The sequence below is a fragment of the Artibeus jamaicensis genome, unplaced genomic scaffold, assembly GCF_021234435.1.
Source record: "Artibeus jamaicensis isolate MK-2021 breed Jamaican fruit bat unplaced genomic scaffold, CSHL_Jam_final contig_558, whole genome shotgun sequence".
In the NCBI taxonomy this organism is placed as follows: Eukaryota; Metazoa; Chordata; class Mammalia; order Chiroptera; family Phyllostomidae; genus Artibeus; species Artibeus jamaicensis.
In genome coordinates, this window is record NW_026521886.1 from 749212 (window position 1) to 766767 (window position 17556).

A 17556-nucleotide genomic window follows, 5' to 3' on the forward strand; every position below is an offset into this window, starting at 1 on the left:
GCACATGCAGATTTAGGAATACTGGTGAGCACATAGCTTATTTTTAAAGAGGATAGTTTTAACAGTCTGCAAACTCTTAGCCTCCACTTCTTTTAGGTGGGTTTTTCATGTGCTTCCCTAGTTCATTCTGAGTCTTTGATGCTATCTCTTACCAAGCACCTAAGTGGAAAACTGAAGGGCGAAGACACTTCTAAGTGTAGTGTGGGAGACTGCAGATAATAATACCAACTGGAATTGTTGAATGCTTACTGTGTGACAGATGCTGTTCTGATTGCTTTACATGTATTAGCTCATTTAATCTTCATAAGTACACCATGAGGTAGTTAACTATTGTTGTCCCCATTTTATAAATGAGGAAATTGAGATATTAAATGGTTAAGTGATTTGCCCAGTATTTTTCGCTTGGTGAGGAGGTTGTCATTCATAGGCAGGCAATCTGAAACCAGTCTGTGCACTTAAATTGCTCATAGATAATTACTCTAATTATCAGTGGTAAGAATCTCATTGCTTAAATTATAATCCTTTACCAATTCAAAGAGGCCCATACCTTACAAACCGTTCTGTTTATATACTTACCCCCTAATCTGTTTGAGTTTACTCTTGTAATGTATATTGATTACTTGGATACAAATACGTGGGGTTGTACCATTGGACTTTGAGAACCATCTCTTTGCCGTGAACTCAAACTTGATCCTGGAGCTCAAGGCTCACGTACTGGCTGTCTTCATGAAGTCTTTACTTATTTCCATGGCATGTCAAATACAGATGAGACCCGATTATTCCCAAACCTGCTCTGTCTGCAGACTTCCCTATCTCAGTAAATCAAATCACTATCATCCTTTGTTTCCTTCACTATTGCAGTAAACTAACAGTGCTTCCAGTTTCCATCTTTTCCCTCTATGGACTGCTCTGCACTCAGCATCCAGAGTGAATCCTTTAAAATAGAAATCGTTCCCTCCATTGGTTTCTCCCTGACACACAGAATAAAACCGAGATTACTGATCGTGGCGGGTGTCTGCCAAGTGTTTTACTACTTACTCCACTCTATGCTGTCCCAACACACCAGCCTTCACTTTGACTCTCAACAGGCCAAGCTCATTCAGTTTTAGGCTTTTGCAGTAGCTGTTCCTTTTCCTTTCTGGGCTGTCCTTCTCAATTTCAAATGGCTAGCTTCTTACTATTAAGACCTCAGTTCAAATATCACCCAAAAGTCAGCCAGTCTAGAGTAGTTCTACTAATTATCACATTATGGTAGTTATCAGCAGAATGCTTATCGACAGCTTTTTTCCTTGGTAAATTATTATGGTCTCCTCACACTAGAATGTAAGCTCCAAGTGAGCAGGGATTTGTTTCTCTTGTTCTTTGGTGTATCCTCAGGGCCTAAAGTAGTATCTCAGTACACAGGGACACCAACTAAGTATTTGTTCACTAAGTAATTAATTTCATAGCCACATCTTGGAGACCTCAACATAGGACTTGCACATCTAAAGAAATTTGGTCCACGAGAAGAGTTGTCAAAATTCTGCCTAGGGTTTTGACAGAACTGTCAGATGCTGCTTTTCTCTTTCAAAAATATGTTAGAAATCCTTGTTGTACAACATTGTATTCTAACCATATTTGGATTTAGTTTTATAAATTATCTTTCGAAAAAGGACAACAGACTTTTGCGTTGTAAATGAGCCAGTAGTTCCTACAGGTGACAGCTTTCATCACCTAGAACCAATGCAATCATTTTATTCACAATGGCTGAAATGATCATTGTACATTTTTTTGTAATATTTATAGTATCTCCTTCAAATCCTGTTGCTTTATCCTGAATTCTTTTTTGAAATGATGAAGTAGGGGAACACCTTGGATCTATCCTTCTAACCTGAACAACTCAGGTTTTTGGTTTTTATTCCTTTTTCACACTGAAGTTGGGCCTTTATAAGATCAGTCTCACCTATAGGCAGACATGCATAATAGATGCTGTAAAGCAGTGCCTCCACATACAAAACTCAGACTTGGAATACTAACAGTGGTTTTTGATAACAGAGAACAGAGAGTCAACTTCAGGGCACATCATTTTCAAAATAATTTATTGAGTTCTCACACTTGGCCCTATTTGAGACACTTGTAATGGGATTAGAGGAGGAAAATAATCTGCTTACATTTAGGGATTTATACATTGATATGGTTCAATCAAAATTCAGATAATATTTTAAGACACATGTTCAATGGCAAAAAAAAGGGCAGGATACATTGTAAAAGGCAAGATAGAGAATGGAGAGAGGGAGCACTTCACTATTAGTCATTCTTCTGAACTTGAAGACTGTAACATGGATCCACAGGTAACTGTCATTGGCTAGTTTCACTTTACTGTATATGTTAGATAGGACAAGTGTCTCAAGGTCTGGGCCATTCTGACTGAATGGCATCCTTGTTGAATGTTAAATGTAGCACAACATTTTGCAAACCAGCTATAAATAGGATAAACTTGATAGGAACCCAACCTGATAAGTATAGCCAACTGCAAACAAGAAAGCAACATGTAAAATTGATGAAATAGCATGTATAAGCAGTGTCTAAGCCTCCCTTCAGGAAGGCAAACCTTAGGATATGAACACCCTGTCTCCCTGACTCGCTGAAAATAAATAAAACTACCTTGCAATATCCACATCTCGTTTTTGAATTGAGAGCTCCCCAAGTGGTGAACCCCTTGAGTTCAGTATCATTAATAATTTCTGTGATTCTTGCAAATGATTAAAGTTCTTGAGAACAATTATGAACGCTGAAAAATACAATTTACACAGTTTCTCCAAATCACATGGACAGTAGTAGTTCTGCTGTGATTTTGCTAAATGTCTATGAATCTTTTCAAAAATACCAGGAGTTTGGAAGGCCTAGAAATATCTCCATTTCCTCCCTCAGATTCAACAATAACACATTATTTTGTGGCACAAATTCTTTGATCTGTTCTTATCTGTTTTTTAATTGAATACTTTAGTGCATTCATAGAATTACATGTACATCTACTAAATATATCACAAAAAGCTTGAAATATAGTTTCCCCATTTTTGTCAGCTTTCATAGTATTCTTAACTGAATTATTAGTATTATTAGCAGTTATTAGGATTGCTTTTAAAAATTAGTCAATTAAGTTTTTCTTAAGCTCCTGTTCCTGAGTTACTTGTTAGTCCAGGTCACACTAGACAGAGGTCAGCAAATGTTTTTTGCAAAAGGCCAGATGGTATGTATTTTAGGCTTTGCTGGCCAGATATTTGTTTCGGCATCTACCTGACTCTGCCATTCTAACAAAAATACAATCACAGACAATAAATGTTAACAAACAAGTGTGACTATGTTTCAATAGAACTTTGTCTACTGACAATGAAATTTGAATTTTATGCAATTTTCACATCTTGGAAAATTCTCTTCTTTTGCGGAACAGATAAAAGGCCAAATTTGTGCCCCAGACTCAAAGTCTGAAGCCAAGTTGTATGGTACATGTCCCCTGAAGAAGGAGAAAGTTAAATGTGTGCCAGAAACAATTGTGTTTTATATCAATTACTCCATTACTCAGCCCATAATTATCAGTCATATATTAGGACAGTCACATTCCTGATAAAATCAGACACACCTCGGAGATATTGCAGGGTCAGGTCCAGACCACCACAATATAACAAGTATTGCGGTAAAGTGAGTCTGTCGGAGGAGCTTGCCCTCAGTTTGTAAAAATACACATCTCAGTATCTGTGCTTTATTTCACACAGTTACTAGGAAAATAGTTCAGAAATCACTGAAACTAAATATTCGGTTGGCCAAAAAGTCTGTTTTGTAGTACATATTGCTTTAAAATACATATGGTTTTGGTCGGTAATGCTTTTGTTAAAATAGACTTTGTTAGTTTAAAGACTTTTATTGGGATTATAACTGTATTTCTTTAAATGACAACTGCTTACTGGAGAACTGTTGCTATCTTCCTACCTTGTTTTAGTACTTTGTACAATATCTTGCCCCTCTTTTCTTTCTTGAATTTGAACTTGGGCCAGTTGCCATGAAAATATATTTTAGGGAGTCTCCTGACACAGGAGAAAACAATTTTGGAATCTCTAACATAAAACATATTTTGTGCTCCTCTTCAAGATGAAATGTTCCCAGGATGTTTGGATTTGCTGTGACTGTTGGTGCTTGGTGCTTTGTTTTTTCTATTTTATGCTTCTTTTCAGTCTGTTTGGTTTCCACTATAGGAGGTCCAGTGTTCTTTTTCTTTTCATTAATATAATTATCAATGTTGGATATTATGAAGCAGCATACTGTTTTTCCTGACTCTATCGTACACCATTGCCATTTCTTAGGATATCTTCTCACTTGTATGTTAACTGAATAGCTCTTTTCTCCTTCCTTTACTCATCCTCTGCTCACTTAACGTTACCTGATTATGACAGGCACAGTGCTGAGTTCCCTACACAGTGTTTTCCCACTGCACTGTCCACCTGTTAACTGCCCTGCACTTCGCTCTGAATTGTCTTTTTATTATTTTTGGTGTTATAGCTTCATCACCTTCTTTTGTAGTTCACTTCTTTCCGCTATTCTCTTACTGCTTTCCTTTACCTTAGAGTTTAATTCCCACCTTTTCCCTCCGCTATTTGCCTTCTGGGACCACTGCACGTTATCCCTCCCTTTGTCTTGCATCGCTCAGCTGCCCCTGCTTCCAGTCCTCCTCCTCCTCCTCCTTGAAATAGAGGCAGAACTGGCATCAGTGCATTGAAGCCGGCTTGACTGGATGGACGTGGAGAATCCCAGTTTCTTTGCTCCTGCTCTGTTGGCTCCATCTCGTGACAGTGGCTGAAGCAGTGAATTTAGCCATGAGGATTTCTTCCAGGATCATGCCTCCAGTTCTCCATGCAGGATCGCAGAGAACATTGGGTCATGCTCTTCATATTTTTTCTGACTGAGCTTTATGAAATATAACTGTCTCTCATGTCCAAAATACTTTGTCTTAAAACATCATGTTACTCTGTACACACTGAATTACAGGCACATCTTTTTTTTTTATTCAATGATAGTTTTCAGAGTGATGAAATGAATGACTATAGCTTACTGCTAGGCGACTGAGTTCTGCCTTGTTGGTGACTGGTTGAATTCAATATTTAGTCCTTGTACATACTCATGGGCAATGAGAAATGGAAGAGACGTGAAGAATTGTTCAGCTCTCCTGTTTTACATATGAGAAACTCAAAGCCTCAACTAATGAATGCCAAGCTCAGTGTCAAATGAGTGAAAAACTAAGGTTGGAATTTGAGTCTCCTGATGACAAGTGTTTGTTTAATCAACTGATTTTTCTATAGAGTTGATTCAGGGAAGAGATGTTGATTAAAGAGTGTCCTATGATATAGTATGTCATTTTATTTTAACACTCAGGACAATGATTCACATTTCCCTAAAATTTCTCGATGTTACTGAACTTTAACTCTCAAATGTCCCTATTGCTTCTACAATAGAAAGTAGCAATACCAATTTGAAATGGTTTGCCTTACAAGCCTATGATTGCCTTATAGTATAATCCATGGCCTGGTATATACAGGGGGAGCAACTTACTAGAAAAATGGGGTAAGTATCAGAAGTCAAGTGTGCACAGTGCACCAGCAATTATCAGCTAGGCTACATAAAGGGTGTGTTCAGCTGTTACTCATTTTCGTTATTCTTTTCTTTCTTAACTAAGAATTACCACTTATTTTTTTTCTCCAGCTCATAAGGAAATCATAGTTTTAGACCTTAAGTGCGATGTTAATATTCCCCTCATTTTGAATGAAATAATATTACTTTCTTGAAGCAGATTAGGAATTCGCACCAGCACATCTTCTTAGCAAAATATGATTCAGTAAAGTTCTGTGGAAAGAAGGATTACTTCTGGGTTCACCAGAAAACTCTTGAACTATTCACGTGAATTCAGTCCTGTCCTAGCATAATGTAAATAGTCCCAATTTGGGGTTGGATTACTGTAGGATGAGGATTTGAGGGGTATTTGTGGGCCAGTGATTGTGTGTATCTGCATTTGCACATATTAGTAAAAATAATTGTAGATGTGCTGCTCTTTCATTATGCTCTTTCATAATATTCACAGATCCAGCCACCTGTGAATAAACTGTCATTTGCTGCTTCGCCATTTCCTGGAGAGATGGCTTTTCCTCTTTGGCCTTCCATAGTGGCAACTGCAGCTTTCCAGGTGTTTCTGTAGATGAATTTATCCAGGCAGTGCAGTGGCATGACTTACCTTTTCCCTCCCATGTGGAGGAAAGTGTTGGAGGTTACAGTCCTTATGATGTGTAGCTTCCCATAGCCAGTGTGGTGAATAGGCTTATCCATTGGCCCTGGGGGAGCTTTAGGGTAAGGCTTATTGGTGCCTGTAGATCTTGGTTTAGGGATCCACGTTGGGATTCTCTGCTTGCATACCTCCTTGATCTTGAATTAAACAGAAGAACAAAGGTAGTTAATGATACAGTCTATGGAGAAGCAGACATTTTCAGGACACAAAGTCAGCTTGAGGGATTTGACTTCTTTGAAACCAGTGGGTTCTAGGGAGATATCAGATTAAAGATTGTGGGGTTGAAAAAAAAAAAACTTCAGTGAAGCAATTCTGCCAACGTGTGTTGAGCGTCGTGTACTATATGCAAGTCCCTCAACAGTCTATCTAGTACTAAATACAGTGATAAATAGGTTATTTTTCTTGCTTTTTTGCAATCATAGTATATGGTGGGAGATAAATAAGAACATTGTTCCAGATTAGTCTCAAAGGATCATGAGGTTGCTAGAGAAAGGTTAATTTAACTGAGGGGTCTAAGAGAGCTTCATGAAGAAAATAGCATGACTTAACTTGGGCCTCCGAGGACTTTTGGATTTTTAACAGCAGGAATGGGAGGGCATTTCAGAGTAAGGGAATACTTTTGACAGTAGGATAAAGGAATGCTCTTGACAGTGTCCATCCCTGGGGTAGGAAATCGGACACAGTTGAGAAATGAAGTGACTTCACCTTAGCACCTGAGGTTGTATCTGAGAGGTGGAGTGGGAATGTAGGTGGGGGCCAGGTAGGGAAAACTGTACTGATTCTATAGACAGTGGGTAAGTGGTAGGGGGAGGTACTGGGCAGTTAACAAGGATAAAGGTTGGAGGAAGATACATTGTAGAGATAGATTGATATTTGTTCACTATTAATGAATGAGGGGTAAGAGAGGATTCACGGCTAAATGATCTGAACTGGGAAAGTGGGTTGTGGAACATGAAGAGTGAAGACGTGATTGAGTTCATATTCATTTAGAAATATACTTATTTAAGGAAAACTACTCTTGGATAAGAATACTAATTGTTAAAGAGACAGGGAAAGCTAGTTGTAGTTCTATTATAATCCACAGTTGATTGTTGTTATTATTATTTCCCCCTCTTTGGTTGCATTACCCTTTCCTTTCTGTGAGCTCAGAAATATAAATCTTTTAAAAATGCATTTTAGTTTTTATCACAGATTTCTAATACTGTTTTTATGGGAACTCTTCTTATATTTTTTTGTTTGTTTTCTCATTTTATTGTACTGATAAAGTACAGTAGTAAAGTCCCTTTATCTCTACTTATTTTAAATGGAGACAACTGGGTTTGAACAACAATAAAAAATGATTTAAAAAAAGAAACAGAAATGTACCCAAATAGAAGAATGATTAGGTGGGAGACAGTGGCTAGGTAAGAGGGAGCAGATTCCACTTCCCCCTACACATGGGAGAAAAACCTGGACAGTCTGTGGAGGAACAGAGCAGACAGCCAGCAGTACCACAGCATATATGAAAATAGAAGATCAAAAATTGTAGCAGACAGTGAAAAACCAGACGGTAAAGAGAGTACTTCAGGACATTAAGGGTCCAGGGATCAGTGTGGGGACCAGGGAGGCTGCAGCCCCAGGCCCAGCACTCACTAGGCCAGCCACAGGGCTCTTGAGAGAGAGCTGGGTGGTGCTCCCTCCCCGACCAAGCAGGGTTTGAGCAGCACTGGGAAAGACCTGGTTGCTTAAAGTCGCAGAGAGGGGAGTAACGACTGAGTGGCAAACACACAGGGGCTGTGAGCATCCATGCGTAACCCTGGAAAGAGTGTGCACCTGAGCCCCTGCCTCAAAAGCACCTGCCTGAGCCCCTGCCTCAAAAGCACGATTCTAAGGATCAATGAATCCAGGAGCTGGTTTTTTGAAAAGATAAACAAAATTGACAAGCCTTTAAGCAGGCTCATCAAGAAAAAAAGAGAGAGGACCCAAATAAACACAATCAGAAATGAAAGAGGAAAGATTACAACTGATAACCACAGAAATACAAAGGATTGCAATAAATTACTATGAAGAACTGTATGCCAAGAAATTTGAAAACCTAGGTGAAGTGGATAAATTTCTAGAAATATATTATCTTCCAAAACTCAATGAAGAAGAAGCAGAAAGCCTGAACAGACCAATAGCAGCAGATAAATTTGAAGCAGTAATCAAAAATCTCCCGAAGCACCGAAGCCCTGGACCAGATGGTTTCACAGGAGAATTCTACAAAGCATTTAAGGAAGAGCTAACTAACCCTTATCCTTCACAGACTATTTGAAAAAATTCAAAATGATGGAAGACTCTCAAACTCTTTTTATGAAGCCAACATTATCCTAATCCCAAAACCAGATAAAGACACAACAAAGAAAGAAATCTTCAGGACAATATCGCTGATGAACATAGACACTAAAGTCCTCAACAAAATATTGGCATACTGCATCCAACAATACATTAAAAAGATCATACACCATGACCAAGTGGGATTAATCCCAGAGATGCAAGGATGGTTCAACATTCGCAAATCAGTAAATGTAATTCATCACATAAACAAAAGCAAAGACGAAAAACACATGATCATATCAATAGATGTGGAAAAAGCATTTGAAAAGGTACAGCACCCATTCATGATAAAAACACTCAACAAAGTGGGACTGGAGGGATCATTCCTCAACATAATAAGACCATTTATGAGTGACCTACAGTTGACATCATACTCAATGGGCAAAAACAAAGCTTTTCCACTAAGATCAGGAACAAGACAAGCTTGTCCACTTTCATCGCTTCTATTCAATATAGTATTGGCAGTTTTAGCCACAGTGAATCAGACAAGAAAAGGAAATAAAAGGCACTCAAATCGGAAAGGAGGAAACAAAACTGTCATTGTTTGCAGATGACATGATAATGTACATAGAAAATCACGTAGACTCCAACCAAAAACTGTTTCACCTAATAAATGAATTTGGCAAGACAGTGGGATAGAAAGTCAATATCCAGAAATCAAAGGCATTTTTGTATACCAACAATGAAACAGAAGAAGGAGAAATCAAGAAAATACTCCCATTTGATGTAGCAAAAAGAAAAATAAAATACCTAGGAATAAACCTAACCAGGGAGGTAAAAGACCTGTATGCAGAAAACTACACAGCACTGAAGAAAGAAATCAGGGAAGACACAAACAATAGAAACATATACTGTGTTCATGGATCAGAAGAATTAACATTATCAAAATGTTCATACTACCCAAAGCAATTTACAGATTCAATGCAATCCCTATTAAAGTACCAATAGCATATTTCACAGACATGGAACAAATACTTCAGAAATTTATATGGAACCATAAACGACCCCAAATAGCAACTGCAATTTTGAGAAAGAAGAGCAAAGTAGGAGGGATCGCAACACCTGATATCAAACTGTATTACAAGGCCACTGTAATCAGAACATCCTGGTATTGGCATAAAAATAGACACATGGACCAGTGGAACAGAACAGAGAGCCAAGAAATACACCCAAGTCTCTACGGTCAATTAATATTCGACAAAGGGGACAGTAACATAAAATGGAGTAAAATAGCCTTTTCAACAAATGGTGTTGGGAGAACTGGACAGCTACATGCAAAAAAATGAAACTTGAGCACCAACTTACACCATACACCAAAATAAATTCAAGGTGGATAAAAGAGTTAAATATAAGCCATAACACCATCAAAGTCCTAGAGGAGAACATAAATATGAAAATCTTAGCATTTTTATTGATATGTCCCCTACAGCAAGGGACATCAAGGAAAAAATAAACAACAAATAGGATCTCATCAAAGTAAAAAGCTTCTGCACAGCTAAAGAAAACAATATTAAAATAAAAAGAAAACCAACTGTATGGGAAAACATATTTGCCAGTGATACCTCAGACAAAGGTTTAATCTCCAAAATATACAAAGAACTTACATGACTCCACTCTAAGAAGACAAGCAACCCAATTAAAAAATGGGCAAAGGACTTGAACAGGCACTTTTCCAAGGAGGACATACAGAGGATCTAGAGACACATGAAAAGATGCTCAATATCACTAGCTATCAGAGAGATGCAAATTAAAACCACAATGAGATACCACTTCACACCGGTCAGAATGGCCATCATAAACAAAGCAGCAAACAACAAGTGTTGGAGAGGTTGTAGAGAAAAGGGAACCCTAGTGCACTGTTGGTGGGATTGCAGACTGGTACAACCACTATGGAAAACAGTATGGAATTTTCTCAGAAAATTAAAAATGGATCTGCCTTTTGACCCAGCAATTCCACTGCTAGACGTATATCCTAAGAACCCTGAAACACCAATCCAAAAGAACCTATGCACCCCAACGTTCATAGCAGCACAATTTACAATAGCCAAGAGATGGAAGCAACCTAGGTGCCCATCAGTAAATGAATGGATCCAAAAACTATGGTACATTTACACAATGAAATTCTATGCAGCAGAAAGAAAGGTGCTACTACCCTTTGCAACAGCATGGATGGAACTGGAAAGCATTATGCTGAGTGAAATAAGCTAAGTGTTGAAAGACAAATACCATATGATCTCACCTTTAACAGGAAGCTAAACAACAAAACAAACAAGCAAGGAAAATAAAACCAAAGACACTGAAATAGAGAACAAGCTGACAGCGACCAGAGGGGAGAGGGGAGGGAATTTCAGGGGAAAAGGGGAAGGGTTTACAAGAACAACTTTAAAAGACACATGGACAAAAACCAAGGGGGTGGAAAGGGGAGGGAGGGGGGAGGTCTGGAATAAAAAAAAGAAATTATTATACACACTGTAATATTCTGTGATGTGATAATTATGCAAATAATTTTCAATTATGTGGTGAAATGTTCATAATATAATACAGAATTTTAAAAATATCAAGCTAGGGGAGGGAATATTCAGTATTATTCCAAATATATATATATATATATATATATATATATATATATATATATATATTTAAAAAATAAAAAGTAACAATAAAATGCCATCTAACTTTTATAGCAGCCATATTTAGATTTTCCAGTAGACTTGGTTAAAACATGAATCTTGAAATTAAGGAAATTCTGTATGGTTAATATGATTTCTGTTGGTACATTAGTTAACACAGCAAATTAAATGTTGATACCCTGATTCATTCTCCTTATGTAAATGGTAATTGGTGTTCCTATCTTTCATCCTGACCTGTGGTCTCATCTTCAGTGCTAAAAAGCTTTTTCAATGTTTTTACCTTTCAAATAGGCAAAGTTGTTTTGTTTTTTAATAAATTCAATGCCCTAGTAATGGTTTGGTGAGATGAGTAGCCTCTTGATGATTAGGAGAGTAAGTTAGTTGTGTTTATCAAGATCCCAAAACTCATACCCACACTGTGAGTCATTTATTTTATTGCTAGGAATTTTTTCTATGAAATAATCAAATGTTTACAAGGCTCATTTTAACATTATAATGATGATAAATAGACAGTTTAAGACTCCAAAAATCAGGATGGAATAAAGGAATTATGCCATGATTTTACGAAAATATTATGCCTAAATATTTGAATAAATGATGCTTTTGAAGATAAACAGTTTATTCAGAAATGTTAAAAGGAGGATTCAAAACTATATACATGCTTTAACTATGTATGTGCAAAGAGAAAATACTAGAGAACATACACCAGTGCCATCAGTTGTTAACTGGTTAGTAGTTACAGATTTTTATTCTTCCTACATTTTATATATTGTCTACATTTTCTATAGTAAGTATACAATTACAAAAGACAACATTAAGTGATATGAAGGGATTAAAAAAGGAAGGAGACACTTCAGAAATCAGAACATTTTTGTGAACATGTACCATGTATTGTTCAAACCATGCGCAGTAGCAGCTGCAGTTGAAATTAGTGGTGGACTAATTGAAGTCAGCTGACCTTGTGACCATAGTATTAATTATAGCCTTTCTAAGATAGGTTTCTGTGATGTCTTAATTTTGTCAAGATTTAGATTAGTTCTGCCTATTCAGTATACAATAATCTATGTTGGGGTTCTGTTTAAATTATAAATTGCTGTGTCTTCCTCTTAGAAATTATAATTCCTTTGTCTATGGATATGAGTAGTAATCCACACTTTAATAAACTCCCAGGGTGATTCATCTGATACAGCTGGTCAGTCTGACACACTGAGAAACACCTCCATAGAACCTCCTTTAGATGCCAGCTTTAAGGTTTCTTTCACCAAGAACTCTGGCCTACCTGGATGTGGGAGGTTTAACACCGTGAACAGCCAAGCTTCCTGGCCCAGTGGTTTCCTAGCTGCTTATCAGAATCACCCGTGGAGCCTTGAAAACAGTGCACATCCAGATCACACCTCAGAACCTACTGACTCGCGCTGTCTAGGGCATAGGGGCATACGAACTTTTAATGAGCACCACAGGTTATTCAGAACTGAAGTCTGTTTGATAAACCAGTTGACATGGAGCACAGTATTGATGGGGCTTGTTTTTTAAAAAGCTGTGCTGATATGTGTAGGTGGAGACTGAATGAAGCCTAGCATGGTGGTCACTGTTAGGGCCAGCTGCCCAAGTTGATTTTCCCTTGTTTTTTACACCATTGACGCTGCAAGTTTTTTTTTGATAACTCTGACTTTACTGCCTAGTTTTACCGTTAGATGGCAGCAAAGGCTGGTTATTTTATTAGAATAAACCTAAAATGTCATTCCCAAATCTTACAAAAAGATGCTGGGTCTTTTCTGTTTGTTTTTGTTTTCTCATATGAATTTTATACTCGGATATGTTTCAGTAAATGAGGTATGGAACTTTAAAATATGTCATCTCTTGGACCATGTTTATAGAACAGTATATCAAATAGCTCCAAGAAAGTTTTATCCCAATTTGGAGTGCATATTTGGAAGAAGAATCTATGCATGGGGCTCTTTTAAGACCACACAGCGAATGTTCTACTCAGAGTTGGAGACTCCTGGGTTTCATTAGAAAGCACATGTCTTGGAAGAGATTAAGGAAGTTGGGAAGCTCATTCATAGAAGAAAAAAACTTTTTAGTGTTTAACTCAATTCAACATGGAAATGGGGATTTGGAATGGATTACGCATCTGAAGGGTGCTTAGTTCAGTGAAACAGAGGCATCGGTTCTACCTGCGGAGCAGTAGAAAGAAAAGTGTGTTTGTGGAATGTATTCCATAAATGCTTAAAATGTTGGCTTATTTGGTCCATAGGTTCTAAAATGAACCGAGCGACCTACAAGACTTCCTGATTATAGTAGTTCATTAGATGGCAGTGAATTTTAGTGACCAAAAGAAGTACAGAAAGGTGAGGATATTTTCAGTTTTATTTGAAATCTTAGTTCTAGATCCTGGTTTCTACTTGATCCTTGTATTCTCTCATGTTATCATGGAGGGCAAACATCTGAGAATATACTGAAAGAAAATCGGCATTTATGAGGAAGTTATCAGGTCCTAATTAAATAGCTGGAGTCAGGATGCTTTTTTTTCCTAAATGAAATTAATTTTGTAAGCTCTTTGAACTTTTGGAGATATATTGACAACATATTGTGTGAGAAAGCAGTGCTCTCTCAGGAGTGTTCCTGACTGCAGGAACTGCAGGGCCCTCATTACAGCTCTAGCTCTAGAGACTGAAAGACTCAAGACTCCTAAAGAGATCAAATCATTTTGATTTGTGGTCATATGGGGTGGTTCAGGGGAGGGGTTCATACCTCATTCCCTCAGGGACCCAGCTGGGGAATGCGTGGTCAAGGCTGAATGTTACCAGAATGACAGGTTTTTTGTTTTTGTTTTCTTAAATCTCTGTTTAATGGGAAAGTGCCTGGATAATGATGATGGATATGGTAATGAAAAGGGGGAAATGTAAACTGGAGAAAAAATATCTTTGAAATATTATTTCTTCTTTTGTCTCTTGTATTGTTTGATAAATCACTTCTAATATTGTAAAAAAGGAGGGGGCAGGGGTGGAATAACAGATAATGACTCTGGCAGATAGCCCAGGGTATTATATGCTGCTTTGGCATTTTTCTCTTGATTTTCTTAGAATTTTTTCATTAAACAGTAAAACTTTATCGCTAACCATTTTATAGTTTTGAATGTCAAGAGGCCCTTCAAAAGGAAACTGTGTAGTTTGATTAGCTCATTTTCATTAACCTCCTGTGAGAGAACATTTGGTTTTAAATATTGTTACAATGCTATGATTTATATTAAAGAGTTGTCCGGTTTCTGAGGTGAGGGTTAGAGGAAATCGATGCCTTTGAAAAATAATGTAACATGGTTTGTTATTGTATCTATTCACCTCCCATCCTCTCCATGGTAATTACACCATGGGCAGAGAGGGCAATCCGAGAATAAACACTGAAACAGTTTTGAGAAATCCTTCCTAATCCCAGTTGCTCCATTTTATGCTCCAGACACATAGCATTGCATGTAGAAAAAGTATGTTAAAATAAAGAATGCGAGCCTTGACATGTCTTCCTTGTTTTATCTCCTTCTTTTGTTCATCTGTTAGGGTTTCATCTTAGCTTTCTTATTGTAACCTCTCCCTTATTTTTTTATTCCTTTATTTGCACCAATTTACTTTTTAAAAATTATTTGCAGGCTTATGTATTACAACGTCCTCAGTTTAGTGGCTAGAGCACAGGCTGCAGAGCCAAATAGACTTGGCCTTTCATTCTGGTTCTGGCACCAACTGGTTGTGTGTCCTTGAGCAAGCCAGTTAGCTTCGCAGACCTCGGTTTCCGCATCTGTAGTCTGTGTCTGGGGATCAGAATACCTGTTGGCAAGTTCTCTGGGAAGTAGACAGAATTGTTTCAGAAATTCCCTAGCACATCCAAAGTGCCAGGTAAGTGTTAGTTGTTAATAATGCCAACATTGTCTGTCTTCTTTCCTTATATCCCTTCTTAAGACATCTATTTCTTGATCCTAATCGTAACTTATCTTTAATTATTTTACCTTTCTTGTTTTCCTGTCCTGTCTCTGTTTCTCCTCTCTTGGATTGCTTATTGGAGATACATTACTAAGCCTAGTAGTTGAAGCAGTGCCAGTTCCTAGGCTGTGTTTTTAACCACTTCTGGTCCAGAAAAGGGTCCCTCCCATCACACATCCTTTTCCCTCCTTACTCTACTTGATTTGGTCATTGTGACTCTTTTTTTAGAGTTCCCCTCCAGACATTATTTTCTAGTCTTTTCTGTCTTTTACTACTCTTTAATTGTTTGAAAAATGAAGCATTTATGCCACCTATAAAGTCCTTTGGCCCTGACAGTCTGTGATTCTAGGAAAAGAACAAACGCCGGTCTACTAAGGCCACCAGGTGTGGTGTGAGCCAGGTGTGTCTTTGTTGAGCATGAGTAAACATAAGGTCGGTTCTGAAATGTTATGTGCCCAAGAGTGACCCGGGGAGCTTGTTAAGATGCAGATTTCAAGATGCAGATTTCCTGCATTGGAAATCTGCAGAGTCCTAGGGGCTTCTGATAAAGGTGATCAGTGACTACGTTTAGAAAAATATTGACATGAGTTTGAAAAATAAATGATAGCTGTTTCTTGCTCTCAAGTAATTAATTACAGGATGGAAAGAGTGACAAAGAAGGGTAATAGGAAGCAAAATGAAGTGCTATAGTAGAGGCATGGAAAGAAGTGTTTTGGAAATTCTGAGGAAGGTTGTAAAAAAATGAGTGTTTTCCAGAGCAAATGGCACTTGAGTTTAGGAATAGGTTTTCAACATGAGGAACAAAGAGAGAGGAGCATCCCAGCCCTTGGAAGAGCATAAGCATAGGAAAAGGGTAAGAAAGTGTGATAGTATTTGCGAGGATGGTCAGTACCGTGTACTGGTGAGGATGCAGGGTATGTGCAGAATTTCAAACGGAGATGAGGTGAGAGGCCTAGTAGAAGGTTTGGACTTTGGGCACTTAGTAACGTAAGGGCTAAATAAGTGATGCGTTGGGGGGACTAGAGAATTGCCATGATCAGAACAGTGTTCTAGAAAGGTCACTAACAGCACTACTGAAGATTGGATTAGAGAAGTGAAGGGTTAAATGTAGTACATTAACTATGTTACAGTACTGTCTGTACTGAGGGCTGGGGACTTGGGGAGCAGCAGCACAGATACAAGGGGGTGGGGGAGGGAGAGTGAGAGCGCACTGCAGTGTTGGGCGCATGCTTAGCTTGAATGTAGTTGGAGCCTCTGTGTGAAACTGTTCGGTAGGCTTTGAAAATTAAAGATGTTGCTTTGAGAATCACCATAGAGAAACTGTTGATACCATGTGTCTGAGACAGCCCAGGGAGAAAATGTAATTCCTCCTCACTTACCACTCCTTTTCTCCTACCATGGGTACTTTTACATTCCTTTCCCAAAGTGTGAGAGTTGAATTTTATCTGGCCGTATTCTGTGCCCTTCCCTTACACAAGGTCGTTGATCTTATTAACTGGTAAGAGCGTAATTAGTTCTGAGAGCAGCTCCCTAGGGAGGCATTTCTTTCCAGTACTTGAACAAAGCCCGGTGCATGAATCGCTAGCCAGGCACTGATTGGCTCGCTGAGGGAAAGGAAATCCTGTCCCTCTCCTCCTGTGACCAGGCTGGCCCCTCAGCCATTGTGTCTGTCCAGAGCAGACAGATCACGTAAACTTGTGCTCTGTGGGAGGATCTGCCACGTCTTGGTCCAGAAGTGTTCAGTTAAGGACAGGATGGCCCTCTCAAAGCACATTTCCTTCCTTTTTGGCAGTCTGAGAAAACCTGGAATAGGGCCATAGTTGATAGGTTGGCTTAAAAAAATAGTAATAATTGCCCATTGTTCTCCTTAGTCCTCTCGTTACCCTTTTTAGAAGCTAAAAGCAGCAGTTCTGGCAGTATTTATATTTTCCAAAATTTTTGTAACAAATATGTATTATTCTTATAGTCAGAAAAAATGTTTTACATAAAAAGTATTGTGCTGCTTCTGTCACTTATGAAAGATGTCATCCTTCTCAATATGATCCCTACCCTGCCCCGGTTGCCCTGTGGAAATGTCAGGTATTTACATGTTTCTTATGTTATGGACCCTTTAGGAATCTGTCGAAGTTGTTCATTAACTCCTTTCTGTAAAATTGCACTTCCATGTGGCTTCAAAACTGACTAACACCACTGAATTCAGGCAAAAACTTCATTGGAAGGCAAAGAACAGAAAAGGAATTGCTCTATGTTTTTTTAAGAGAAGGGAGAAACCAGCCAATTCACTGATAATGAA

General features: G+C 38.2%; 2 protein-coding genes across 2 annotated transcripts in view; one reads left to right on the top strand and one right to left on the bottom strand.

The window, feature by feature from the left end:
• Positions 1-17556, top strand: part of CMSS1 (cms1 ribosomal small subunit homolog) — a 378052-nt gene that overhangs the window by 3444 nt on the left and 357052 nt on the right. The gene's annotated exons all lie outside the window — the stretch shown is intronic.
• Positions 2062-17556, bottom strand: part of FILIP1L (filamin A interacting protein 1 like) — a 54504-nt gene continuing 39009 nt past the window's right edge. Inside the window, exon 3 of the mRNA XM_037160855.2 lies at positions 2062-6444. Within this exon, the coding sequence (XP_037016750.2) occupies positions 6253-6444 (192 nt within the window). The 3' untranslated portion in view covers positions 2062-6252. The remainder of the gene's footprint in view (positions 6445-17556) is intronic.